The sequence below is a fragment of the Coregonus lavaretus genome (genome assembly GCF_964263955.1).
Source record: "Coregonus lavaretus genome assembly, chromosome: 1".
Lineage (NCBI taxonomy): Eukaryota > Metazoa > Chordata > Actinopteri > Salmoniformes > Salmonidae > Coregonus > Coregonus lavaretus.
Window position 1 is genome coordinate 17,761,280 of NC_139988.1, and position 27,522 is coordinate 17,788,801.

The window sequence follows — 27,522 nt, forward strand, 5'->3', positions numbered from 1 at the left end:
CGTTTGCAATGTCTCAAATCGTCCAAGCACTCCTAAACAACGTACTTTTTTTGAAACTTTGGCAAACGGTAAAATATACAAATCGCAGAGCACTCTGTTACAGATCCTAGTTTTGGAAACTGATATTGTATGCTTTTCTACAATTACGTGGGGGACTTTTATCTAGAAAATGTCCTAAATTCCGTAAACAGGAAGTACATTTATAGTGTTGCTGACGAAACCGTTAAAGAAACATTTATATAACCACCCCAAGATAGACCAGAGCCTGTCGTTTCCTATTGGGGAAAAATGAATCATAGTGGGCAGAACAAGCAAGGAGGTGGTCAGAGCCAAGCACGAGCTAGTGAGATGCTATTGGCGCGTTCTAGCATTTATTTGCATATTTGCGTTAGGGAACGCCTATGCTGAAGTGCGCGTGTGCAATGTTGCAAATCGTCCTTGCACTCCTAAACAACGTAATTTTTTTGAAACTTTGGCAAACGGTAAAGTATACAAATCGCAGAGCACTCTGTTACAGATTCTAGTTTTGGAAACTGAATATTGTATGGAGATCAAATGTTTAATCGATGAGAAAATGAACAGAATGTCGCCCAAAATCCATCTAGCGCCATCTTCTCCCACTGAGCTTCCTCTGGTCGTGAGTGGAAACGCGAACCGGATGCTTCACATTTATACATCCGGTGAAGTATCTGGCTCATTGGTGTATCTGTGGTGAAAGTGGACGAGACGCTGGATCTCTTCCCGTCTGTACTAGTGAGGGCCTTGTGCTGACGAAACATTGCCGGCACTCTTTTGACATTTTAGTGTTGCTGCACTAAATTTGACTTCGAGGCGTCGGCATCTATACTTTTCTACAGCCTATTTCTTCTACACTTCATCCATTAACAATTACTTATTCTGAGGGCATTTTCGCTCCAATAATGGCAAAATCCGTTGCCTTTCACACTCAGCTAGCCTCCATCATGGAGGTTTTGGCTAACGCGGCCGTGGCTGAAATCTGCGAGCTTGTTGACAATGGCTATGCGGTCCTGCATTTGGAGATATCTCAAGGGCAGAAGGAGAATGAAGCATTGAGGAGAAAACTACGGATGATGGACCTGAAAGTGTCTCGTGCGAGTGCTCTGAGAGCGGGAATGGGAAGCTCAATCCTCGCGCACAGTCGCTCTCGAGCTCACGTTGGCATGGAATCGAAAAGGACATCAAGCAGTAAGATTTGGGCGTTTCAATAGAGAACAATTAGTAATGGCGTCTTTTTGTAGGCACTTACTCCGCCTATGGGAGATGAATAGCGTTTTTGTAGGGTATTTGGATAAACGCCGAAAATGTCTACAGGCGTAGACATTATACGTTTTGTTCTATGAGATCATCTTCATCAGCTAAAGACACTTTTTGTGAATTTTGAAGCGTTTATGTAATAAAATAAAAAGCACAAAGGCTTCGTAATTCATAAAGGTAATGTTAACTGACTGATATTTTCTCATAGAATAAAACGTATAATATCTCCTAAACCTGTGTTAACGAGCGTCTGCTAAATGACTAAAATGTCATGTAAATGTTAACCTCGGGCCTTATTTTCAGAGTTTATCCCAAAACCCAATAATTTCCCCATTAATTTCCCTCATAGGAATAGAGCCCCACAGTAGACACCTCATAATACATATAAGACCTAGTGGTCAACACGGAAATAGTTCCAGTCGTTTTTTCACCATTCATTTTTCGCATAGGGGATTTTAGAACCACTTCAAACAAGATCTGTGTTTCATGTAGGCTTTCCCTGGTGTGACGTTATGATAACCGTGTAAATTCCTCGCCGACTATTTGACTTTTATCAATATGTTCGGCACGATTTACTCTCAGATTCGAAAATGCTAATTAGCATCAAAGTTGACACCATGCATTTACATTTTAGTCATTTAGCAGACACTCTTATCCAGAGCAATTTACAGTTAGTGAGTGCATACATTTTTTCATACTGGCCCCCCGTGGGAAACGAAGCCACAACCCTGGCGTTGCAAGCGCCATGCTCTACCAACTGAGCTACAGGGGACTACAAATCTCTGCACACTCCTGCACATCATCTCAAGCTGACACCTTTGCTGTCTGCTAGTAACTACTAGCAACCTTGATTGAAATGTAAATTATTGTTACAGATTTTAACTAATATTTGTTGTCTTATTTATGCATTTTTTTATTTAACCTTTATTTAACAAGGCAAGTCAGTTAAGAACAAAATCTTATTTACAATGACGGCCTACCAAAAGGCAAAAGGCCTCCTGCGGGGACGGGGGCTGGGATTAAAAATATTTGGTCTTGTGTTTTGTACAGAATACTTTGCAAATAAGCTAGCTAGCTACCTACCCAACTAGATGATATTAGCAACATATCCTTATTTTAACAGATCTTTCAGCCTGTGGAGGTCTATATTTAATCCCTGCCAACTATATGAACTAGGTGAAATCTGTTTCAATTTATAGTGTCAGAATGCACTGCTGTATAAAGCAATTCAGAACTAACTTGTTGACATGTTCTGTTGCAGATTCGAAGCCAGATTAACTAATTGCAGATTGTATCCATAATCATGAATGAATAAGCATATTTATTTGACAAGAATGCACCTAGTCACTCATCAATCACGTCAAACACCTGAACTCCAACAATTACATTGTTTTAAAGAAATCGAAATGGGTAACAATGCATACATATGCCTTTCATACATAACATATAAACATCTGACTTGAAGTAAAGATTAAATTATTTATTCATCAATGCCACAAACCTGGGACATCGAAGAGCACCATATTCACTGTTATTACTATCTGAAGGCGCACAGATTCTTCTGCTTGTCCATTTTAGGAATTAGACCAGCACAAATAACACAATGTAAAACAGCATATTGTGATTTATGGTGGGTGAGTTACAAATGGAGAAAAAACTGGCTACGGTAGGTTTAATATTAAATACTAGGTCAACTAAAGCAGAATGAGAAACGCACTTAACAGACTCAAAACAAGGAAGCCATGCCTAAATGCCGCTATATCAACGCCCATGTCAATTTAACAGGTCCATGTTGCTGCTGTCAATTGTGACCAGAACATTTAACACTGCAGCAGGAAAGCATTACACAGGTGGAAAAAAAAAGTAGAAAAACAGTAGTACACAGCAACACTTTTAATTGTGTTACTGAGTCTAGATGATATCAAATCAGGAGAAGAACAAGTAAAGGAAGCAGCATAGGGAAGATGGGTGAAGGTAGGGTAGGTTTATAGCGATAAAATGGGTGAAGATAGGGTGGGTTTATAGCGATAAGATGGGTGAAGGTAGGGTGGGTTTATAGAGATAAGATGGGTGATATTAGGGTGGGTTTATAGAGATAAGATGGAGAGGTCCGAAGTTGAGGGACCGTGGGGCATAAAAGGCAATGTGGAATAAGGGGTAGCTAGAGGGATGGTTGGCCATGGAATAAATATAAAATGGTGTGCTTCTGCACCCCTTTTATGTCGTTGTCACAGTCTGAGTATGTCCAGTCATACTCAGGGTCTCAGCGCGTGTCCCTCGACATCATTCCATCTCCGTTGCAGCATTCAAATCGTGGTCATTGTGTGCCTGTGAATCACATTAAAGACTATGAGTGTTCACAGCATTTCCACAAGTAGAGCCATTGACAATACAACTTAAGCATTGAGGACAGCATTTTGTTGACATGGTGGTTTACACTATGTCTACTATGTGTGAATAATGGAAGAATCTTACCCCAGCTGTAGGTCCATTTGAGTGTGTGTGGTCACTTAGGGCTGCACGTCAACCAGTACTGGGACCATTGGAAACTTGGGACGCTTGCTCTCAAAGTACTGCTTGAATGTCAGTATGAAAATGTATGCACTCACTAACTGTAAGTCGCTCTGGATAAGAGCGTCTGCTAAATGACTAAAATGTAAATGTCTTCGGGTGTGGGTCTATAAAGGTCAAGTGTAAAATGAAGGAAGTTAATATGTGGCTCCGATTGACTTGAAAGTTGACACAAATGATAAACTAAGCAACAAACTACTACACATATGAAAGACTGTTCCACACAGGCCAGTACAATAGCCTACACATGGATAGGAACCTAAAAGCACACAGTACCAACCAACAGACAGGGCATGTGTGGATCAGTGCTGCCTTGGCTGCAGTCTTCTGGTCCGCAACTGCACCTTTTTTCTCAGCAGCCTCCTCCTTGGCATCAGTCAAGTTCAACTTCAACTTGAGAGTGGAGCATGCGTTATATTAGTTGAGCGGAGACTAGTGTGAGGGGACTGGAGCTCCGTTAATTGCGGGCTATTCTTTGGATGCTGAAATCAGTCGTTTTTGATAAAAACGTCATTTTATGTGATGTCAGAGCTCCAGTCCGCCCACACTAGTTGCTGCTCAACTCCATCGTAATTCGTGGAATTGAGTCGGCTAGGCTCAAGACTAACTTTTTTCACCATGTCCCAGAATCATCCGGAAGTGCAATTTAAACCGGCCCAAACTCCAGATGAACCGTCCCATAATAAAATACTAATTGAAAAAAGAAATATGTTTTGATATGCCAACATGGGCCTACTCTAGGACCTAGGTCATTCACAATGATTTAAAATGCTAATAAGAGCCTACTACTGAAATAGATCACCTAAAAAAAATAGCCTCTAAAAAGGCCAACATTGGAATAATATTTACATCTATTTTACATAAATGTAGATACATAATTAGCCTACATGTAAAAATGTAGCCTACGTTATATGCATATAGGCTACAGCCTCTCATGTCCACACTGACGCTGACATGATGGAGGCGCCAGAACATTTTGCCAAACTTTAATGAGACTTAAATTTAGGCTAAACGACAGTTATGTTTGACAATTATAAAGTAGGATAATTAACACATTAACGTCTAAAGGTTTGATTCTGTTGACATAGCCTACTCGAGGCACAGTTAGTTTAGATCAAATGGTCACAAGAGCAGAGAGTGAAGGACAGTGCCTGCTGCGCACCGCACACATCACACACCTTGCAATCTGAGCGGAGGCAGTCAGCATTTTGAAACTATTTAACCATAAACGTAATTGTGTAAAACCTGGAAGTTGTCATTTCTTTAGGCATAGCTTACCTTGTTTCAAAGTACCCTATAGCCAAAACCATGTTCTATTGGTTTTCAAATCAACTTTATTTCATAGTCCAGAAGGCAAAGACAAAATCCTAGTCATATTAGCAACCCATGCTAGTTGTTGCATCTTTAGATCTCCCCTCTTTCTAAATTTCTAACAGATATTTTCATCTTTGTCACATGAAACCATTCACATGTGCAGTGCATTTTTTATTATTATTATAATAATTTTTTAGAACTGTGTGTTCCCCCTAATTGCATTTTGGAACATTTGCGGGTAGGCTACTGCCATGTGTGCATTGCTGCGCTTATAATGTCAATAAATAATAGTTGAGTTCATTTTAAGCTAAACGTTCTGATCTGTTACATTAGCCTCATTGCTTTTAGAATTGTTTTGATGTACAGTAGTTGTATGCATTTTGGATCTATCGTCCCAGAGTCTGTTTGAACCGCCCCATACATATTTTTTTATCGTCGACGGGACAACCTTAATTTCGAGCCCTGGCTTACCCAGAGAGAAAGCACATCGTTCGATCCACTCTCCCTCTCTCTTAAACTGTTGGATGATTATTTTTCAGTTTCTCTACTTTCCTGTGTTGGCTCTAGTAATGATTCGTAGGACTGGGGGCGGTCAGGATACAATGAACGACGCAAACAAGAATTATGAGGGCGAAGTATGTAGCTAGCTAGTGCTAGTTAATTAGTTTGTTTTTCTCTCATCACTTGTCATGACTACCTGCTGCAGCACTCTCTCAACACCAATGACTGTGCTCAACACACACACACCCCTACGGCCCACCCCTCCCTCCCCACCACTCAATAACTCACTCGGCAACAGCCTGCCTCACTGCCTGATTGTCAGCAGTAACAATTAAATTAATCTGTTTGTTTTTTTTAAGAAAGAAATGCAATTTAGAAGTAGCACAAAAACCTGCAACCCGCGACCAATACATTTTCACCCACAACATCGTTTTTAAAGTAGCTCAATTTTGCTAGGAAACCGCAGACATGGCAACCCTGCTCGTTGGCCAAACCCTATGGGGAAATTAATTAGATGTTTTTGTTGCAATTACTGTATATATATTTTTTGGGATAAACACCGAAAATAAAGTATGTGGTAAACACAGGCTTAGGAGATCTGATACGTTTTGTTCTGAGATAATCTTCATCAGCTAACGTACATTTTTGTGAATTTGAAGCATTTATGTAATCAAAACAAGCACATAAAGGCTTCATAATTCATAAAGGGCATGTTCACTGACTGATATTATCCCATAGAACAAAACATATAAGATCTCCTAAGCTTGTGTTAACCTCAGACCTTATTTTCGGCGTTTATCCCAAAACCCCATTCTTTCCCCATTCATTTCCCCAATGGGAATGTCTGACGAACCAGAGGTAAATCATTTCTGTTTTTTTAGGACTACATGCTGGTGAGTGCTATAGAACACATACTAGCTACATTTATTGGTTACATCATTTAAGAAACCAACTTATCAAGACACCATTGATAAAGTGTGTTGTGTGTGAATGTAAACAATTTCCCTTGTCTGCTCATTTTAGGTGAGGTACAATGTCGGAGAGCAGTTGATTCCCAGTTGGTCACCAGCCTGTTTAGGGACGGAATTTCCTTAGGTGACACTGGACAGACTACCACACCCAGAAAGGTAAGCATTTCTCCACACTTGTTTCAAAAAGGGCAGCTAATATTTCAGTGGTTATCAAAACAACCTGAGTCTGAAAGCAAATATGACCTATAGCCTACCCATACTAGTGGTAATCTTGCGTTCAAGTGATGCTGTTGGACCTGTTTACTGTTCTGTTAGTGTTCTTGTGTTACATCTTTTTTCAGTTGTCTTTGACTGTGACATGTGTTCAGAGTACATTTTCTCACAGTTAGTGGATTATTCCCAGTTATATCTTGCATCCCAACCTTGTGTCCAACAGCCTGCAGCGTTAGATGAGATAAAGCTCAAATCACCTACCATCAAAGAGGAGAGGCTGGAGGAAGCCTGGGACAATTATGACCAACGAGAGAGACTGAGTACCGGTAAGTAAATGGGAGACGGGCTTAATCAAGTGTTTTCATTATGCCTTTTGGGAAAAAAAGTTTTTTGTATTACACACATCTCATTGCACTTAGGTTCTGGGTCATACCATTTGGCCTTTTCCCATAAATATGAATAAATCACAATGTTATATTGGGGAAAAAAACATGATAAATTATTACGGTCATGTAAAATGATTGCAATAATGTTAAACTGCGTACTGTATACAATTCATGAATTGATTTAATTATAAGTGCAACAGATTTCATGCCAATATTTTTGGCTTTCATATAGACTAGAAATTGCTCATATCCTTTGACTGATTTGTAATATTTGATGATTACCTTCATGATCATCCAGTTCATAGTGATTCACACACTGTGTTGTTCATTTTGTAGGAGCTTTAAATCACAGTGTTGATGGAGGAGAAAGGCATTCCAACATCGAAACAGAGGCTGCTCAACCAATCAGCAAACAGGAGAACGCCAGCTCTTGTAAATGGGTGAGTGGCGAAACAGACAACAATGAAAACCTGAGTGTGAACAAAAGATCTCAAACCCCAGCATTGGAAGATGGTGATGGAATACTTGACCATGCAGGCTTTGATTGTATGATGTTTGAGCCCCCCAGACAACTTGGGACACTTAGCACCCAGGGTCCTGGGGCTGATCTTCCCGAGTGCTCTTACTCTCATGTGGATGTTGTACCTATTCACTCTGATTCAGAGAATGGTTTTCCCTTTTCGATGTACAAGGTGAGTCACTCCATAACTGAGCACAAACAACCTGTAGCTTACAGAGACAATAGACAGAGGGCGCCGTTGCCCTCAGATGAGCCTCACATGACTGTGCGAAAAGGCATTGAGACTGGATCCAGTGCCTTGGTAATGATGGATGGTTGGGTCTCCCATGACAGTCATAATAATGACGCTGTGAATTACAACCGAGATGGCACAGCAGGTAACCGGTTCATTTGTAGTTTCTGTGGTAAGACTTTGGCTTGTCTGAAGAACCTCAAGACACACCTGAGGGTTCACACCGGGGAGAAGCCGTTCAGCTGCATGCGGTGCGGGAAGCGCTTCTCCGACTCCAGCAACCTCAAGCGACACCAGAGCGTTCACACGGGGGAGAGACGCTACGGCTGCAGCCACTGCGGCAAGCGCTTCGCCCAGTCGGGGCACCTCAAAGTTCACCTGAGCGTACACACAGGATGCAAGCAGTTTAGATGCCCACAGTGTGGAAAGACTTTCATATCGGCCAATCATCTCAAGAGACACATCAGTGTCCACGATGGAGAAGAAAGTATTTTACCAACCACTTTTCAGTGAGTGAAAGTGTACACAAACGTTCTTCAGCCCAGCTTGAACAAAAAAGGAATTGCGTCTTGACTGAGGGAATTCATAATCCAAAAAGTATTCTATACACTTTTGAATTAGTGTCTTTGTAACTCTCATTGAAGTTGTTTATCACTTATCCTCAGCCCACTGTGTGGAAAGCTGTTTGCGGACTCAAGTAGTCTCATCAGATACAAGTGTTCACACAGGAGAAATACCCTCCATCTGCATACAGTCTGGGGAGGAGCTTGCTGCGAAACACAACCTTACACTTCACCTATAGAGAAACCATTCTGCTTGCTCAAGTGCTGGAGATGTATTGTCACTGACTATACTATGAACACGATCGTGAATAATTCTACTTTTTAACATTTTAACTGAACACATTTTTGTCTGTAGGCTATTTGAAATTTACAGTTGAGGACTAGTCTTATAACAAAACAAAAAGAATGGAATCAACAAATAATTTGTGTGCCGCCATTACTATTAATATTTCAAAAGTGCTGCAGGCAATATATGAAAGGTGCAGTACAAACAGCGATTGTTACAACTATTATTATTAATATAAAAAATACTACCTCTCTTTAGGAAAAACACTCCTCCAAGCCAATCACTCTAGTCAAATGATATCTCGCAAAGGCTCACATATGACATTTTTGTAATATGTATTCTGTTGCACACATTCTTTTTTTTTTCCAGAATTGCCCTTGAAAATTGATGTTTTTGTGAAATAAACAATTTTAAGAAAAAGGCCACCACATTCCTGACTTTCTTGACTCTCATCCAGTAGGATGCAGAACCAGCTACTCATCAGCAACACTAAAGAAGCACTTCCGGGTCACGGAATTTCAGAAATCTTCATAAGTCTCCCACGTAATAGTAGAAAAGTGTCAATAACCTGTATTTATTCATGATATATGAAAATTGTCTAAACAATAACAATGATTCATATTTAAGTGACATTTGCATTATAGTTGGGTTTTAAAACATGTTCCATGGTCAAATAAAGATAACACATTTCTGTATACAGCACAGCACTTACAAATATTGCACTGTACAGGAAAAACTATTGATTGTGTGTCCATAAAACCAGGGTCCTGTCTACTCACTATAGTCCCATAGAATACAAGACAGATGAGTTTGAACAAAAAGCTAGTTCATAGGAAGTGTTGCTGGCTTTTTACTCCGCCCCCTCCAAATCCCCCAATGCAACACACTGCATGTGGCCAGCCAGCAGCATACCACACTGCATCCCACTGCTGGCTTGCCACTGAAGCTAAACAGGGTTGGTCCTGGTTGTTCTCTGGATGGGAGAAGTGGTGTTGGTGGGCCAGTAGGAGGCATTCTTTCCTCTGGTCTAAAAAAAAAGATCCCAATACCTCAGTGTAGTGATTGGGGACATTGCCCTGTGCAGGGTGCCTTCTTTCGGATGGGACGTTAAACGGGTGTCCTTCCTCTCTGTGGTCACTAAAGATCCCATGGCACTTATCGTAAGAGTGTCCTGGCTAAATTCCCAATGTGGCCCTCATACCATCATGGCCACCAAATCAACCCCAGCTTCCAATTGGCTCATTCATCCCCTCTCCCCTGTAACTATTCCCCAGGTCATTGCTTTAAATAAGAATGTGTTCTCAGTCACCTTACCTGGTAAAATAAGGGTTATAAAATATATATATATATATATATATATATATATATATATATATATATATATATATATACACACACAGTGGGGAGAACAAGTATTTGATACACTGCCGATTTAGCAGGTTTTCCTACTTACAAAGCATGTAGAGGTCTGTAATTTTTATCATAGGTACACTTCAACTGTGAGAGACGGAATCTAAAACAAAAATCCAGAAAATCACATTGTATGATTTTTAAGTAATTAATTTGCATTTTATTGCATGACATAAGTATTTGATCACCTACCAACAAGTAAGAATTCCGGCTCTCACAGACCTGTTAGTTTTTCTTTAAGAAGCCCTCCTGTTCTCCACTCATTACCTGTATTAACTGCACCTGTTTGAACTTGTTACCTGTATAAAAGACACCTGTCCACACACTCAATCAAACAGACTCCAACCTCTCCACAATGGCCAAGACCAGGGAGCTGTGTAAGGACATCAGGGATAAAATTGTAGACCTGCACAAGGCTGGGATGGGCTACAGGACAATAGGCAAGCAGCTTGGTGAAAAGGCAACAACTGTTGGCGCAATTATTAGAAAATGGAAGAAGTTCAAGATGACGGTCAATCACCCTCGGTCTGGGGCTCCATGCAAGATCTCACCTCGTGGGGCATCAATGATCATGAGGAAGGTGAGGGATCAGCCCAGAACTACACGGCAGGACCTGGTCAATGACCTGAAGAGAGCTGGGACCACAGTCTCAAAGAAAACCATTAGTAACACACTACGCCGCCATGGATTAAAATCCTGCAGCGCACGCAAGGTCCCACTGCTCAAGCCAGCGCATGTCCGGGCCCATCTGAAGTTTGCCAATGACCATCTGGATGATCCAGAGGAGGAATGGAAGAAGGTCATGTGGTCTGATGAGACAAATATAGCTTTTTGGTCTAAACTCCACTCGCCGTGTTTGGAGGAAGAAGAAGGATGAGTACAACCCCAATAACACCATCCCAACCGTGAAGCATGGAGGTGGAAACATCATTTGGGGATGCTTTTCTGCAAAGGGGACAGGATGACTGCACCGTATTGAGGGGAGGATGGATGGGGCCATGTATCGCGAGATCTTGGCCAACAACCTCCTTCCCTCAGTAAGAGCATTGAAGATGGGTTGTGGCTGGGTCTTCCAGCATGACAACGACCCGAAACACACAGCCAGGGCAACTAAGGAGTGGCTCCGTAAGAAGCATCTCAAGGTCCTGGAGTGGCCTAGCCAGTCTCCAGACCTGAACCCAATAGAACATCTTTGGAGGGAGCTGAAAGTCCGTATTGCCCAGCGACAGCCCGGAAACCTGAAGGATCTGGAGAAGGTCTGTATGGAGGAGTGGGCCAAAATCCCTGCTGCAGTGTGTGCAAACCTGGTCAAGACCTATAGGAAACGTATGATCTCTGTAATTGCAAACAAAGGTTTCTGTACCAAATATTAAGTTCTGCTTTTCTGATGTATCAAATACTTATGTCATGCAATAAAATGCAAATTAATTACTTAAAAATCATACAATGTGATTTTTTGGATGTTTGTATTAGATTCCGTCTCTCACAGTTGAAGTGTACCTATGATAAAAATTGCAGACCTCTACATGCTTTGTAAGTAGGAACACCTGCAAAATCGGCAGTGTATCAAATACTTGTTCTCCCCACTGTATATATGGAATACATATTTTACTGTAGAGAATTGTTTTACTGCCTGTCTAAACTGGGGTGGAAAATACTACTACTACTACTACTACTAACCAAACAAAAATAATCCGTTTTGGAGGGGGACTTTGTCGTACAGACTGTTGCTGGCTTTCACTCCGCCACCTCCATTGCTGCCAGTGGATAGATGCAGCTACATGTTGCTATAACTGGAGTCCTGTGGGCAAAGAGTTGAACAACGTTTGCAGTGATGGGGAGCATCCAAGCAAAGAAGATTAAGATTCTGTAAAACAGTATTATGCTGTTCTGAAGGTAGATGACTAATAATGTGACAAAATATATAATATCTCTTATCTGGGAAATGTTTACTACGGTTTCAGGCACCCTAGTTAAAATGCAGTACGTTACAGCCTTATTCTAAAATGGATGGAAGAAAAAAAATCCTCATCAATCTACACAATACCCCATAATGACAAAGCGAAAACAGGTTTTTAGACATTTTTGCTAATTTATATAGAATAAAAAACAGAAATCCCTTATTTACATAAGTATTCAGACCATTTGCTATGATACTCAAAATTTGAGCTCTGGTGCATCCTGTTTCCATTGATCATCCTTGATGTTTCTACCATTTGATTGGAGTCCGTGTAGCTCAGTTGGTAGAGCATGGCGCTTGCAATGCCAGGGTTGTGGGTTCGATTCCCACGGGAGGCCAGTATGGGAGAAAAAAAAATTATGCACTGGATAAGAGCGTCTGCTAAATGACTAAAATGTAAATGTCAATGTAAATTCAATTGATTGGACATGATTTGGAAAGGCACACACCAGTCTATATAAGGTCCCACAGTTGACAGTGCATGTCAGAGCAAAAACCAAGCCATGAGGTCGAAGGAATTGTCCGAAGTCAGGATTGTGTCGAGGAACAGATCTGGGGAAGGGTAGCAAAAAATGTCTGCAGCATTGAAGGTCCCCAAGAACACAGTGGCCTCCATCATTCTTAAATGGAAGAAGTTCGGAACCACCAAGACTCTTCCTAGAGCTGGCCGCCCAGCCAAACTGAGCAATCGGGAGGGGGGAGGGCCTTGGTCAGGGAGGTGACCAACAACCAGATGGTCACTCTGACAGAGCTCCAGAGTTCCTCTGTGGAGATGGAAGAACCTTCCAGAAGGACAACCATCTCTGCAGCACTCCACCAATCAGGCCTTTAAGGTAGAGTGGCCAGACGGAAGCCACTCCTCAGTATGGCACATGACAGCCCACTTGGAGTTTGCCAAAAGGCACCTAAAGGACTCTCAGACCATGAGAAACAAGATTCTCTGGTCAGATGAAACCAAGATTGAACTATTTGGCCTGAATGCCAAGCGTCACGTCTGGAGGAAACCTGGCACCATCCCTACGGTGAAGCATGGTGGTGGCAGCATCATGCTGTGGGGATGTTTTTCAGCGGCAGGGACTGGGAGACTAGTCAGGACCGAGGGAAAGATGAACGGAGCAATGTACAGAGAGATCCTTGATGAAAACCTGCTCCAGAGCGCTCAGGACCTCAGACTGGAGCGAAGGTTCACCTTCCAACAGGACAACGACCCTAAGCATACAGCCAATACAACGCAGCAGTGGCTTCAGGACAAGTCTCTGAATGTCCATGAGTTGCCCAGCCAGAGCCTGGACTTGAACCCGATCGAACATCTCTGGAGAGACCTGAAAATAGCTGTGCAGCGACGCTCCCCATCCAACCTGACAGAGTTTGAGAGGATCTGCAGAGAAGAATGGGAGAAACTCCCCAAATACAGGTGTGCCAAGCTTGTAGCGTCATACCCAAGAAGACTTGAGGCTGTAATCGCTGCCAAAGGTGCTTCAACAAAGTACTTAGTTAAGGGTCTGAATATTTATGTCAATGTGATATCTGTTTATATTTAATACATTTTCAAAAAATTCTACAAACCTCTTTTTTATTTGTTATTATTGGGTATTGTGTGTAGATTGATGAGGGAAAAAAAACAATTCTATCAATTTCAGATTAAGGCTATAACGTAACAAAATGTGGAAAAAGTCAAGGGGTCTGAATTCTTTCCAAATGCATTGTATATATTTTCCATGTCCTTGTTCAGCCATGACTCTGAGAAACATGGGATATTACAGTTCTTCAGATCACGTTGATAAGATAGTCTCGAAACTGAGCTCGTCCAGTTTATTCTCCAGTGATTGCACGTTCGCCAATAGAACGGAGGGTAGAGGCGGTTTATCCACTCGCCGACGTAGTCTCGTCAGTATCCCGCATGCCGTCCTCTATAACAATACAAACCGTACTAACATAATTATCTATGAGACGTCATATTATTCAAAGCTTTTAAGAAAGGATTAATTTGGTTCCCTTACAGTATATGGTGAAGGAGATGGGTAAGCCTGAGTGCATCCAAATCAAAGAGGAAAGACAGGAGAACACCATAAGCCTACAGAATGACCCAAGGATCAAAGGTGGGTGCTTATATTTGTCTTATTTCACATATGTACAAGTGTGTATTAATACGCATGTGTGAATTGGAAATGTGTTTTTTTGCATATCCCACTCTCCCTGAGACACCCTCGGCGAGTGGGGTCATGGCCAGGGTCTGCCATTCAACTGCGACCCTGGAGCAATTAGGGTTAATTGCCTTGCTCAAGGGCATATCGACAGATTTTTCACCTTGTCGGCTCAGGGAGAGTAAGTGCAATGGAGGCCTATAATGAAATGTAAAATGCCAGTCATATGGAGTGGATGGTTTATCTATAATTTAAAAAAACAACTCCATCTTAAAATGATTTCTCAAAGTCAAGGAAAGGCAATTATCCACTATTTTATATTTCATCAATTATTTCCTCTCTATAGGCAGTGTTGAATCAGGTGCTGATGAAGACCAAAGGGATGTGATTGGACACACTCAGACTGACAGTCTCTTTGAGGACAATGATCCGCACATCAACGCAGACCAAGAGAGGGAGCGCACGATCCAGAAGTTTCAGCATACGAAAGTTGCACACTGCGTACGGAGGCAGGGATACTCTGGCTTGTGGACACCAAGAAGCACTGAAACAGATTCTGAGGATCCAGCTTGTTCTTATTCTGAGGAAATTAGCCCCACTCGTGTCAAAGCTCACACAAAGCAACAACAGACTTCCTTAGCTGAGGAAAGCACTTTGTTCGCTGTTGAATCTCACAATGTGAAACCAGTGGCTGCAATACTTGATTCTGAACCCTATGAAGCAAAATATCAATCTAGCAGTAGTGATAATGATTATTATGATAATGATAGCAGTAAAAACAGCATGTCTTACGAGGCTAGTGAAAACTGTTTCTCTAACAGTCAAGTAAATATGAGAGGGAACACAGCAAGGCTAAAGGTGGGCATAGTCCAACGCTACATAGCAGGACATAAAATGCAACACAGGGTTGGCAAGCGAGAAAAACGGTTTGTTTGTGGCTTCTGCAGAAAACATTTCACTTGTCCAAAGTATCTTCAGTCTCACCAGCGGGTTCACACGGGAGAGAAACCCTTCAGCTGCTCTCAGTGTGGGAAGAGGTTCGGCCAATCTGTTTATCTGAAGAAACATCAGACCGTCCACACTGGAGAGAAACCATTTGTTTGCCCACTTTGTGGAAAGCAGTTTGCGGATGCAAGTAATCTCATCAGACACAAGAGTGTTCACACAGGAGAAAGACCCTCCATCTGAATACAGTCTGAGGAGAGGTTTGCTGCAAAGCACAACCTTATTATTCACAGAGAGAGAAACCATTCAGGTTGCGCAAATGCTGGAGATTGTTTTGTCACACAGAGTACACCATGAACACAATTAGTCATGAATAATTCTACTTTTTAACATTTTGACTGTAGGCTATTTGTCATTTTACAGTTGAGGACTAGTCTTGTAACAAAACAAAATTAATGGAATTAAAATATGTGTGCCTCCATTAAAGCAGAAATATGTAACTTTTTGGGCGACCTGACCAAAATCACATAGAAATCTGAGTTATAGATCTGTCATTCGCATTGAAAGCAAGTCTAAGAAGTGGTAGATATGTTCTATGTGTGCTATTTCTATGCTTCCTGTTAAGCTTCGTTTTTTTGTCTTTAATTTTATTCCAAGGTCAAATAAAGAATAACACATTTCTTTATACAGCACATACAAATATTGCACTGTACAGGAAAAATCTTATATAAAGTAAAAACTCTTTAGTTAAGATTTTTCCCCAATGTAGTTATACTTTTGTAACATAATTTTAACATCACGCACTATGCAAAGCTCCAAAAAATATTTATTTCATATCATCAGTGATGGGAAAAGTACCCAATTGTCATACTTGAGTAAAAGTGAAGATACCTTAATAGAAAAGGACTCAAGTAAAAGTGAAAGCCAACCAGTAAAATAATACTTGAGTAAAAGTCTAAAAGTATTTGGTTTTAAATATACCGCAGACTTTACCGCAGACTTTTATTTTGAAGGCTGAATCTGAAAACCGGAAGTCTTATTGTGGATAGATGAAGCTACATGTTGCTGATATAACTGGAGTCCCGTGGGTAAAGAGTTGAACCCCCCCAAAAAATCCCTCCTTTATATAGTTTTTTCTCACCCATCCACACACAGTACCCAATAATGACAAAGTGAAAGCATATTTTTAGAAATTGTAGCAAATGTATTGAATATGAAATACAGATTACAGTTTTGAGTCGTCTTGGGTAAGAGTCATCAATTTTGCAAATCTGGATTTGGGGATTTTCTCCCATTCTTCCCTGCAGATTTTCTCATGCTCTGTTAAATTAGATGGGGAGCGGCGGTGAACAGCAATCTTCAAGTCTTTCCACAGACTTTCAATGGGATTCAAGCCTGGGTTTTGGCTGGGCCACATAAGGACTTTCACATTCTTGTTCTGACGCCATTCCAGCGTTGCTTTGGCTGTATGCTTGGGGTCATTGTTCTGTTGGAACGTAAATCTTTGCCCCAGTCTAAGATGAGCTGTGCTTGGTTTTCTCCAGACAGCGCTTTGCATTCAGGCCAAAGAGTTACATTTTTGTCTCATCAGATCACAGAATCTTTTGCCTTATGATCAGTCTTTCACGTGCCTTTTTGCAAACTCCAGGCGTGATGTCATGTGCCTTTTTCTCAGGATTGGCTTCCTTCTGGCCACTCTCCCATAAAGCCCAGATCGGTGAAGTGCTGAAGAAACTGTTGTCCTTCTGGTAGGTTCTCCCATCTCAGCCAAGGAACTCTGTAGTTCAGTGGAGGCTGGTCGGAGGAGATATAGGAGGACTGGCTCATTGTAATGGCTGGAATGGAATTAATGGAACGGCGTCAAATGTGGTTTCCATATGTTTGATACCAGTCCATTTATTCCATTCCAGCCATTACAATGAGCCTGTCCTCCTATAGCTCCTCCCACCAGCCTCCACTGCTGTAGTTCTGTCAGAGTGGTCATTGGGTTCTTGGTCACCTCCCTGACCAAGGTCCTTCTTGCCCGGTTCCTCAGCTTGGTCAGACGGCCAGCTCTAGGCAGAGTCTGGGTAGTTCCATATTTCTTCCATTTCCCAATCATGGAGACCTCTGTACTCTTGGAAACTTTCAACACTCTAGAAAATTGTTTTATACCCTTCCCCAGATATATGCCTCATCACAATTATATCTCGGAGCTCTACGGACAGTTTCTTGGACTTCATGGTATAGTTTCTGCTCTGGCATGCACTGTCAACTTTGGGACTGTATAAAGACAAGTGTGTTTCTTTCTAAATCATGTCCAAACAATTGAATTGGCCACAGGTGGACTCCAATCAAGTTGTAGTGACATCTCAAGGATTATCAAAGGAAATTGGATGCACCAGAGCTCAATTTGGAGTGTTATAGAAAAGGGTTGTGAATACTTGTGTAAATGAGATATTTCTGTATTTCATTTTCAATAAATGTGCTAACATTTCTAAAAACATGTTTTCACTTTGTAATTATGGGGTATTGTGAGTAGTGTAACTACATTTAATAAATTTTGAATTCAGGCTGTAACACAACAAAATGTGGAATAAGTCAAGGGGCATGAATATGATCCAGTATGTGTATAATTATAATGGACACTTCATGTTTTGTGGATAATATTTACATTTCCAGTGGGTGAAAGAGGGCTGTTAAGGTCACAAAATTTCATCAGCCGGTGATTGTCAAGCAAATAACTGCTGGTCTCACGGTAATTGACCAATAATTAACATAAACACATTTAGCATCTCCTGGCTTCCACACATAGCCTACAAGCCACTGATGCAGACCTTTGGAACATCTACAAGTCTAATAAATCCATGTAATACTGTGCCTTCGGTAAGTATTCAGACCCCTTGACTTTTTCCACATTTAGTTATGTTACAGCCTTATTCTAAAATTGATTAAATAAAAACAAATCCTACACAATCTACACACAGTACCCATAATGACAAAGCGAAAACAGGTTTTTAGACATTTTTGCAAAAAAAATAAAAATATATATATACGTATTCAGACCCTTTGCTATGAGACTCAAAATTAAGCTCAGGTGCATACTGTTTCATTGATCATCCTTGAGCCGTTTCTACAACTTGATTGGAGTCCACCTGTGGTAAATTCAATTGATTGGACATGATTTGGAAAGGCACACACCTGTCTATAAAAGGTCCCACAGTTGACAGTGCATGTTGGAGCAAAAACCAAGCCATGAGGTCAAAGGAATTGTTTGTAGAGCGCCGATACAGGATTGTGTCGAGGCACAGATCCTTGGAAGGGTACCGAAAAATGTCTGCAGCATTGAATGTCCCCAAGAACACCGTGGCCTCCATCATTCTTAAATGGAAGAAGGTCGGAACCACTCTTCATAGAGCTGGCTGCTCGGCCAAACTGAGCAATCAGGGGAGAAGGGCCTTGGTCAGGGAGGTGACCAAGAACCCGATGGGCACTCTGACAGAGCTCTAGAGTTTCACTGGAGCTTGGAGAATCTTCCAGATGGACAACCATCTCTGCAGACGTTATTCCAGTAGATTTACATTTACATTTTAGTCATTTAGCAGACGCTCTTAACCAGAGCGACTTACAGGAGCAATTAGGGTTAAGTGCCTTGCTCAAGGGCACATTAACGTCATTTAGCAGACGCTCTTAGCCAGAGCGACTCACAAATTGGTGCGTTCACCCTATAGCCAGTGGGATAACCACTTTACAATTGGGGGGGGGGTTAGAAGGAATACTTTAGCCTATCCCAGGTATTCCTTAAAGAGGTGGGGTTTCAAATGTCTCCGGAAGGTGGTGAGTGACTCCGCTGTCCTGGCGTCGTGAGGGAGCTTGTTCCACCATTGGGGTGCCAGAGCAGCGAACAGTTTTGACTGGGCTGAGCGGGAGCTGTGCTTCCGCAGAGGAAGGGGAGCCAGCAGGCCAGAGGTGGATGAACGCAATGTCCTCGTTTGGGTGTAGGGACTGATCAGAGCCTGAAGGTACAGGGGTGCCGTTCCCCTCACTGCTCCAAAGGCAAGCACCATGGTCTTGTAGCGGATGCGAGCTTCAATTGGAAGCCAGTGGAGTGTGCGGAGGAGGGGGGTGACGTGAGAGAACTTGGGAAGGTTGAACACCAGACGGGCTGCGGCATTCTGGATGAGTTGTAGGGGTTTAATGGCACAGGCAGGGAGCCCAGCCAACAGCGAGTTGCAGTAGTCCAGACGGGAGATGACAAGTGCCTGGACCAGGACCTGCGCCGCTTCCTGTGTAAGGCAGGGTCGCACTCTCCGAATGTTGTAGAGCATGAACCTGCAGGAGCGGGTCACCGCCTTGATGTTGGCGGAGAACGACAGGGTGTTGTCCAGGGTCACGCCTAGGCTCTTCGCACTCTGGGAGGAGGACACAGCGGAGTTGTCTACCGTGATGGCGAGATCATGGAACGGGCAGTCCTTCCCCGGGAGGAAGAGCAGCTCCGTCTTGCCAGGGTTCAGCTTGAGGTGGTGATCCGTCATCCATACTGATATGTCTGCCAGATGGCCTAGTATAGGCTTGGGCCTTCAGCAAGTGACTTGTGTGAGAATGAGACACAAAGAGCCTTCTCTAGAATAACCGCCTGAGCTGCAAAATAAAAAGTAAATACTATTTAGGCTAGGCCTATTCCGCTATCTAAATATGCCATGCTGTTGTGTGTTCTTTAATGGCCATATAATTGCATAATTTATTTTTATAGCCACGTGGGGCTACTGTGGTGATCATGTAACCTAATGAATCACACTTTTTCCAGTATTTGGGAGCACGGACTGTAGGCCTTATATTAGGCAGTTTGATGGTTGTATTAGTGAATTCCACTCTGTATGTAGGCTTGTTATAGCCATTTGCATTGCACAACCCCATCACGCAGAGGCTATATCCATATCAATAAATGGGTCAAAACAAAATATTGATTGTCTTGGCTATAACCTGTCCTGAGCGACATAGCCAAGTGGTCCCAAATGTTCAAGACTATCTATAGCCTATTCTTATTGTCAGATCTGTTTTCCCTATCAGCCACTCCATGTGCTTCAGCTATTTTGTTTAACATTTATTTAGAGGCTATATTTAGAGGGCCGTGAGCTAGGGTATCTTTTTAATGGGAGCCCTATAATAAAAAGTTATAAAACACAAATAGAGTTCAAAAATTATTCCGCAAGAATCCAGTACCCAAAATGATAGCCTAAATTGCAATGCCTACAAGTTGAATGCCTAATTTTCATTTGGATAGGACTAAATTAAACATTGACTGAACTGAATGGATGAATTAAATGTTCAAATATGTTGGAATGACGAGTTGCACGCATCATGCATGCTCTGCACTTTATGAAGTAAACTCATCGGAGTAATAGAGAATGGAGACTTTTAACTTGAAAATGTGCAGGATACATCTTTTCGTTTTCCTTGACTTCAGTTTTGTTTACTGTGTTATGCTTGTTCTGGTAGCACTTCTCACAGGTCGTTTCAAATCAAATCAAATCTAATTTTATTTGCCACATGCGCCGAATACAACAGGTGTAGACCTTACAGTGAAATACTTACTGACAAGCCCTTAACCAACAATGCAGTTTTAAGAAAATAAAAAAAGTGTTAAGTAAAAAATAGATAAATAAAAAATACAAATAGCAAATAATTCAAGAGCAGCAGTCAAATAAAATAACAGTAGGGAGGCTAAATGCAGGGGGTACCGGTACAGTGTGCGGGGCACCGGTTAGTCGAGGTCATTGAGGTAATATGTACATGTGGGTAGAGTTAAAGTGACTATGCATAGATAATAAACAGAGTAGCAGCAGCGTAAAAGTGGGGGTGGGGTGGAGGGGCAATGCAAATAGTCTGGGTAGCCATGATTAGCTGTTTAGGAGTCTTATGGCTTGGGGTAGAAGCTGTTAAGAAGCCTTTTGGACCTAGACTTGGCGCTCCGGTACCGCTTGCCGTGCGGTAGCAGCGAGAACAGTCTATGACTAGGGTGGCTGGAGTCTTCGACAATTTTTAGGGCCTTCCTCTGACACCGCCTGGTATAGAGGTCCTGGATGGCAGGAAGCTTGGCCCCAGTGATGTACTGGGCCGTACGCACTACCCTCTGTAGTGCCTTGCGGTCGGAGGCTGAGCAGTTGCCATACCAGGCAGTGATGCAACCAGTCAGGATGCTCTCGATGGTGCAGCTGTAGAACCTTTTGAGGATCTGAGGACCCATGCAAAATCTTTTCAGTCTCCTTAGGTTTTGTTGTGCCCTCTTCACGACTGTCTTGGTGTGCTTGGACCATGTTAGTTTGTTGGTGATGTGGACACCAAGGAACTTGAAACTCTCAACCTGTTACACTACAGCCCGTTGGTGAGAATGGGGACGTGCTCAGTCCTCTTTTTTTCCCTGTAGTCCACAATCATCTCCTTTGTCTTGATCCCATTGAGGGAGAGGTTGTTGTCCTGGCACCACACGGCCAGGTTTCTGACCTCCTCCCTATAGGCTGTCTCATCGTTGTCAGTGATCAGGCCTACCACAGTTGTGTCGTCGGCAAACTTAATGATGGTGTTGGAGTCGTGCCTGGCCATGCAGTCATGGGTGAACAGGGAGTACAGGAGGGGACTGAGCACGCACCCCTGAGGAGCCCCCGTGTTCAGGATCAGCGTGGCAGATGTGTTGTTACCTACCCTTACCACCTGGGGGTGGCCCGTCAGGAAGTCCAGGATCCAGTTGCAGAGGGAGGTGTTTAGTCCCAGGGTCCTTAGCTTAGTGATGAGCTATGAGGGCACTATGGTGTTGAACGCTGAGCTGTAGTCAATTAATAGCATTCTCACGTAGGTGTTCCTCTTGTCCAGGTGGGAAAGGGCAGTGTGGAGTGCAATAGAGATTGCATCATCTATGGATCTGTTGGGGCGGTATGTACATTTGAGTGGGTCTAGGGTTTCTGGGATAATGGTGTTGATGTGAGCCATGACCAGCCTTTCAAAGCACTTCATGGCTACTGACGTGAGTGCTACGGGTCGGTAATCATTTAGGCAGGTTATCTTAGTGTTCTTGGGCACAGGGACTATGGTGGTCTGCTTGAAACATGTTGGTATTACAGACTCAGTCAGGGACATGTTGAAAATGTCAGTGAAGACACTTGCCAGTTGGTCAGCGCATGTACACGTCCTGGTAATCCGTCTGGCCCTGCGGCCTTGTGAATGTTGACCTGCTTAAAAGTCTTACTCACATCGGCTACGGAGTGTGATCACATAGTCATCCGGAACAGCTGATGCGCTCATGCATGCTTCAGTGTTGCTTGCCTCGAAGCGAGCATAGAAGTGAATTAGCTCATCTGGTAGGTTTGTGTCACTGGGCAGCTCGCGGCTGTGCTTCCCTTTTGTAGTCTGTAATAGTTTTCAAGCCCTGCCACATCCGACGAGCGTCGGAGCCGGTGTAGTACGATTCAATCTTAGTCCTGTATTGACGCTTTGCCTGTTTGATGATTCGTCGGAGGGCATAGCGGGATTTCTTATAAGCGTCCGGGTTAGAGTCCCGCTCCTTGAAAGCGGCAGCTCTACCCTTTAGCTCAGTGGGGATGTTGCCTGTAATCCATGGCTTCTGGTTGGGGTATGCACGTACGGTCACTGTGGGGATGACGTCATCAATGCACTTATTGATGAAGGCAGTGACTGATGTGGTGTAATTTACGTATGGATTTTCTTACGAGCGTAACGATACGTACGTTCAACCTTTTGGCAGGTATCTCGCTCCATACAGATATTTCACCAGATGTATAAATGTGAAGCATCCAGTTGGCGTTTCCACTCACTACCTAATATGGTGGTGAGAGGAAGCCCAGTGGCCGGCAGTGGGAGAATATTGCGCAAAATAGATTTAGGCCATTCTGATAATTTACTCGTCAATGAAACATTTGATCTCCATACAGTTTTCAGTTTCCAAAACTAGAATCCGTAACAAACAGAGTGGACTGCGTTTTGTAGACTTTAACCTTTGCCAAAGTTTTTTTTTATGTGCGTTGTTTAGGAGTGCAAAGGCCAATTTAGTAATTGCACACTCGCATTTCACATAGTAGGTGTTTCCTATGGAGGACTAAAAGTGCCACAATTAAATAAATAAATACACCATTAAATAATTACTTAAATGTGTCATTAATTAATTCAAATTAGAATTAAATACATAAATGTGTAATTAAATGTATCATTAATTAATTCAAATACCGATTCATTTTATGTAAAATACATATATAATTATTTCACTATTTACATTTACATTTCATGATCCTGCATTGCAGTGATTCATGAATTACTTAAAACTGTCAAACTGACCCATCAAAGTCAGTGGGCGGGGCTAACGCGAATCTAGTCTGATCCATTGCTTTGGTCTGAAGTAGAGTAGGCCAACCTGGATAGAGACAATGGAGGATCTCCGTGAACTTTCCAGGGAGTTGGTTAGAGACATTTTAAACTTAGCAGAGGATGTAGAAGCAGGACCTGCTGACATTATCCGGAATTGATTTGTCTTGGCTTGATGCAGAGGGTAACCAATCAGGCGTTAGGTTCCGCCTACCAACTTTTGATGGGTCAGTTTGACAGTTTTAAGTAATTCAGGAAGCACTCCAACGCAGGACCATGAAATGTAAATGTAAATAGTGAAATTATTATATATGTATTTTACATAAAATGAATCGGTATTTGAATTAATTAATGACACATTTAATAACACATTTATGTATTTAATTCTAATTTTAATTAATTAATGACACATTTAAGTAATTATTTAATGGTGTATTTATTTATTTAATTGTGGCACTTTTAGTCCTCCATAGTTTCCTAACGGAAATATGCAAATAAATGCTAGAACGCGCCAATAGGATCTCACTAACTCATGCTTTGCCCTGCCCACCTCCTTGCTTGTTATTGTTCTGCCCACTATGATTTAATTGATTTGCTCCCATTGGAAACGACAGGCTCTGGTCTATCTTGGGTTAGTTATAAAACATATTTGGTATAGCCTCTCCCTGGTGCTAACAAGAGACGCTTATGGTCGCTGTGGATAAAAAATAATAATAATCCCACTACCCGTACAGTAGGTGGCGGCAATACACAGTATCGGTTGTAGTTTGCCAATAAAGCTAAACGAAGAAGAAGAAGAGAAGAAAAGAAGGAGATTGAGACGCTGGTTGTACTTTGTTTACATTTTAGTGAACTACACTAAATTTGATTACGAGGTGTCTGCATCTAGCGGTTGCTTCTACACTACACTTCCATTAAAATTACACATTCTGAGGGCATTTTCGGTCTAATAATGGCAAATGCCGTTGCTTTTCACACTCAACTAGCCTCCATCATGGAGGTTTTGGCAAACGCGGCCGTGGCTGAAATCTGCGAGCTTGTTGACAATGGCTATGCGGTCCTGCATTTAGAGATATCTCAAGGGCAGAAGGAGAATGAAGCATTGAGGAGAAAACTACGGATGATGGAGCTGAAAGCGTCTCGTGCGAGTGCTCCGAGAGCGGGAATGGGAAGTTCCATCCTCGCGCACAGTCGCTCTCGAGCTCACCTTGGCATGGACTCAAAAAGGACATCAAGCAGTAAGATTTGGGCGTTCCAATAGAACACATACTAACTACATTTATTGGTTACATCATTTTAGAAACCAACTTATCAAGACATCATTGATAAAATGTGTTGTGTGTGAATGTTAACAATTTCCCTTGTCTGCTCATTTTAGGCGAGGTACAATGTCGGAGAGCAGTTGATTCCCAGTTGGTCACCAGCCTTTTTAGGGACGGAAAGTCCTCAGGTGATACTGGACAGACTACCACACCGAGAAAGGTAAACATTTTCCCACACTTGTTTCGATAAGGGCAGCCTAATATTTCAGTGGTTATCAACACAACCTAGGTCTGAATGTAAATATGACCTATAGCCTACCCATGCTAGTGGTAATCTTGCATTCAAGCGATGCTGTTGGACCTGTTTACTGTTCTGTTAGTGTTCTTGTGTTACATCTTTTTTCAGTTGTCTTTGACTGTGACATGTGTTCAGAGTACATTTTCTCACAGTTAGTGGATTATTCCCAGTTATATCTTGCATCCCAACCTTGTGTCCAACAGCCTGCAGCGTTAGATGAGATAAAGCCCAAATCACCTACCATTAAAGAGGAGAGGCTGGAAGAAGCCTGGGACAATTATGACCAACGAGAGAGACTGAGTACCGGTAAGTAAATGGGAGACGGGCTTAATCAAGTGTTTTCATTATGCCTTTTGGGAAAAAAAGTTTTGTATTACACACATCTCATTGCACTTAGGTTCTGGGTCATACCATTTGACCTTTTCCCATAAATATGAATAAATCACAATGTTATATTGGGAAAAAAACATGATAAATTATTACGGTCATGTTAAATGATTGCAATAATGTTAAACTGCGTACTGTATATAATTCATGAATTGATTTAATTATAAGTGCAACAGATTTCATGCCAATATTTTTGGCTTTCATATAGACTAGAAATTGCTCATATCCTTTGACTGATTTGTAATATTTGATGATTACCTTCATGATCATCCAGTTCATAGTGATTCACACACTGTGTTGTTCATTTTGTAGGAGCTTTAAATCACAGTGTTGATGGAGGAGAAAGGCATTCCAACATCGAAACAGAGGCTGCTCAACCAATCAGCAAACAGGAGAACGCCAGCTCCTATATATGGGTGAGTGGCGAAACAGACAACAGCCTCTTGCCAGAATCAAATGAAAACCTGAGTGTGAACAAAAGATCTCAAACCCCAGCATTGGAAGATGGTGATGGAATACTTGACCATGCAGGCTTTGATTGTATGATGTTTGAGCCCCCCAGACAACTTGGGACACTTAGCACCCAGGGTCCTGGGGCTGATCTTCCCGAGTGCTCTTACTCTCATGTGGATGTTGTACCTATTCACTCTGATTCAGAGAATGGTTTTCCCTTTTCGATGAACAAGGTGAGTCGCTCCATAACTGAGCACAAACAACCTGTAGCTTACAGAGACAATAGACAGAGGGCGCCGTTGCCCTCAGATGAGCCTCACATGACTGTGCGAAAAGGCATTGAGACTGGATCCAGTGCCTTGGTAATGATGGATGGTTGGGTCTCCCATGACAGTCATAATAATGACGCTGTGAATTACAACCGAGATGGCACAGCAGGTAACCGGTTCATTTGTAGTTTCTGTGGTAAGACTTTGGCTTGTCTGAAGAACCTCAAGACACACCTTAGGGTTCACACCGGGGAGAAGCCGTTCAGCTGCATGCAGTGCGGGAAGCGCTTCTCAGACTCCAGCAACCTCAAGCGACACCAGAGCGTTCACACGGGGGAGAGACGCTACGGCTGCAGCCACTGCGGCAAGCGCTTTGCCCAGTCAGGCTCACTCAAAGTCCACCTGAGCATACATAAAGGATGCAAGCAGTTCAGATGCCCACAGTGTGAAAAGACTTTCATATCGGCCAATCACCTCAAGAGACACATCAGTGTCCACGATGGAGAAGGAAGACTTTTACCAACCACTTTTCAGTGAGTGAAAGCGTACCCAAACATGCTTCAGCCCAGCTAGAACAAAAAAAGGAATCGGGTGCTCGACTGCAGGAGTTGATAATCTAAAAAGTATTCCATACACTTTTGAATGAGTGTCTTTGTAACTCTCATTGAAGTTGTTTATCACTCATCCTCAACCCACTGTGTGGAAAGCGGTTTGTGGACTCAAGTCATGTCATTAGACACACCGGATACTACATACAGTGTAAGGAGAGGTTTGCTGTGAAGCACAACCTTAGAATTCACCTAGAGAGAAACTATTCTGGTTGCTCTAGTGCTGGAGATTGTATTGTCACCGAGTATACCACAAACACAATTATTCATGAATAATTTTACTTTGTAACATTTTGACTGTAGTGGGCTATTTGTTATTTACAGTTGAGAAGTAGTCTTATAACAAAACAAAATGAATGGAATTAAAACAAGTTATTTTGTATGTGTGCCTCCATTATTAATATTTCAAAAGTGCTGCAAGCAATATATGAACAACACAAACAGCGATTGTTGTTATTATTATAATAAAAAATACCACCTCTCTTTAGGAAAAACACTCCTTCAAGCCAATCACTCTAGTAAAATGATATCTCGCAAAGGCCCACGTATTACATTTTGAAATATGTATTCTCTTGCACACATTGTCGGAAAATGTGTTTTTG

General features: G+C 42.2%; 2 protein-coding genes across 3 annotated transcripts; both read left to right on the forward strand.

Annotated features, from left to right (window-relative positions):
* The first annotated feature begins 725 nt into the window (after positions 1 to 725).
* LOC311134641 (uncharacterized protein) lies at positions 726 to 16,531 on the forward strand. 2 transcript variants are annotated; one of them, XM_084168381.1, is made up of 6 exons: positions 726 to 1,206; positions 6,685 to 6,788; positions 7,069 to 7,171; positions 7,568 to 7,671; positions 14,205 to 14,301; positions 14,693 to 16,531. In XM_084168381.1, the coding sequence occupies exons 1-6, from the start codon at positions 921 to 923 to the stop codon at positions 15,532 to 15,534; spliced, it is 1,536 nt and encodes a 511-aa protein (XP_084024507.1). In that variant the 5' UTR covers positions 726 to 920; the 3' UTR covers positions 15,535 to 16,531. The 2 variants fall into 2 exon arrangements, with proteins under 2 accessions (XP_084024507.1, XP_084024508.1); XM_084168382.1 differs by lacking the exons at positions 14,205 to 14,301; positions 14,693 to 16,531 and having other exon boundaries at positions 734 to 1,206; positions 7,568 to 9,256.
* Positions 16,532 to 24,424: 7,893 nt separating this feature from the next.
* LOC311134655 (uncharacterized protein) lies at positions 24,425 to 27,302 on the forward strand. The gene is made up of 4 exons (XM_084168400.1): positions 24,425 to 24,881; positions 25,022 to 25,125; positions 25,407 to 25,509; positions 25,903 to 27,302. The coding sequence occupies exons 1-4, from the start codon at positions 24,596 to 24,598 to the stop codon at positions 26,847 to 26,849; spliced, it is 1,440 nt and encodes a 479-aa protein (XP_084024526.1). The 5' UTR covers positions 24,425 to 24,595; the 3' UTR covers positions 26,850 to 27,302.
* Positions 27,303 to 27,522: the final 220 nt, after the last annotated feature.

Excerpts from the sequence above, each read along its gene's own strand:
- LOC311134641 (XM_084168381.1), top strand. The coding sequence starts at position 921 with ATGGCAAAATCCGTTGCCTTTCACACTCAGCTAGCCTCCATCATGGAG. Across the intron at positions 1,207-6,684 it reads ATCGAAAAGGACATCAAGCA|GTGAGGTACAATGTCGGAGA; the intron begins GTAAGATTTGGG and ends TGCTCATTTTAG. Across the intron at positions 6,789-7,068 it reads AGACTACCACACCCAGAAAG|CCTGCAGCGTTAGATGAGAT; the intron begins GTAAGCATTTCT and ends TGTGTCCAACAG.
- LOC311134655 (XM_084168400.1), top strand. The coding sequence starts at position 24,596 with ATGGCAAATGCCGTTGCTTTTCACACTCAACTAGCCTCCATCATGGAG. Across the intron at positions 25,126-25,406 it reads AGACTACCACACCGAGAAAG|CCTGCAGCGTTAGATGAGAT; the intron begins GTAAACATTTTC and ends TGTGTCCAACAG. Across the intron at positions 25,510-25,902 it reads ACGAGAGAGACTGAGTACCG|GAGCTTTAAATCACAGTGTT; the intron begins GTAAGTAAATGG and ends TTCATTTTGTAG.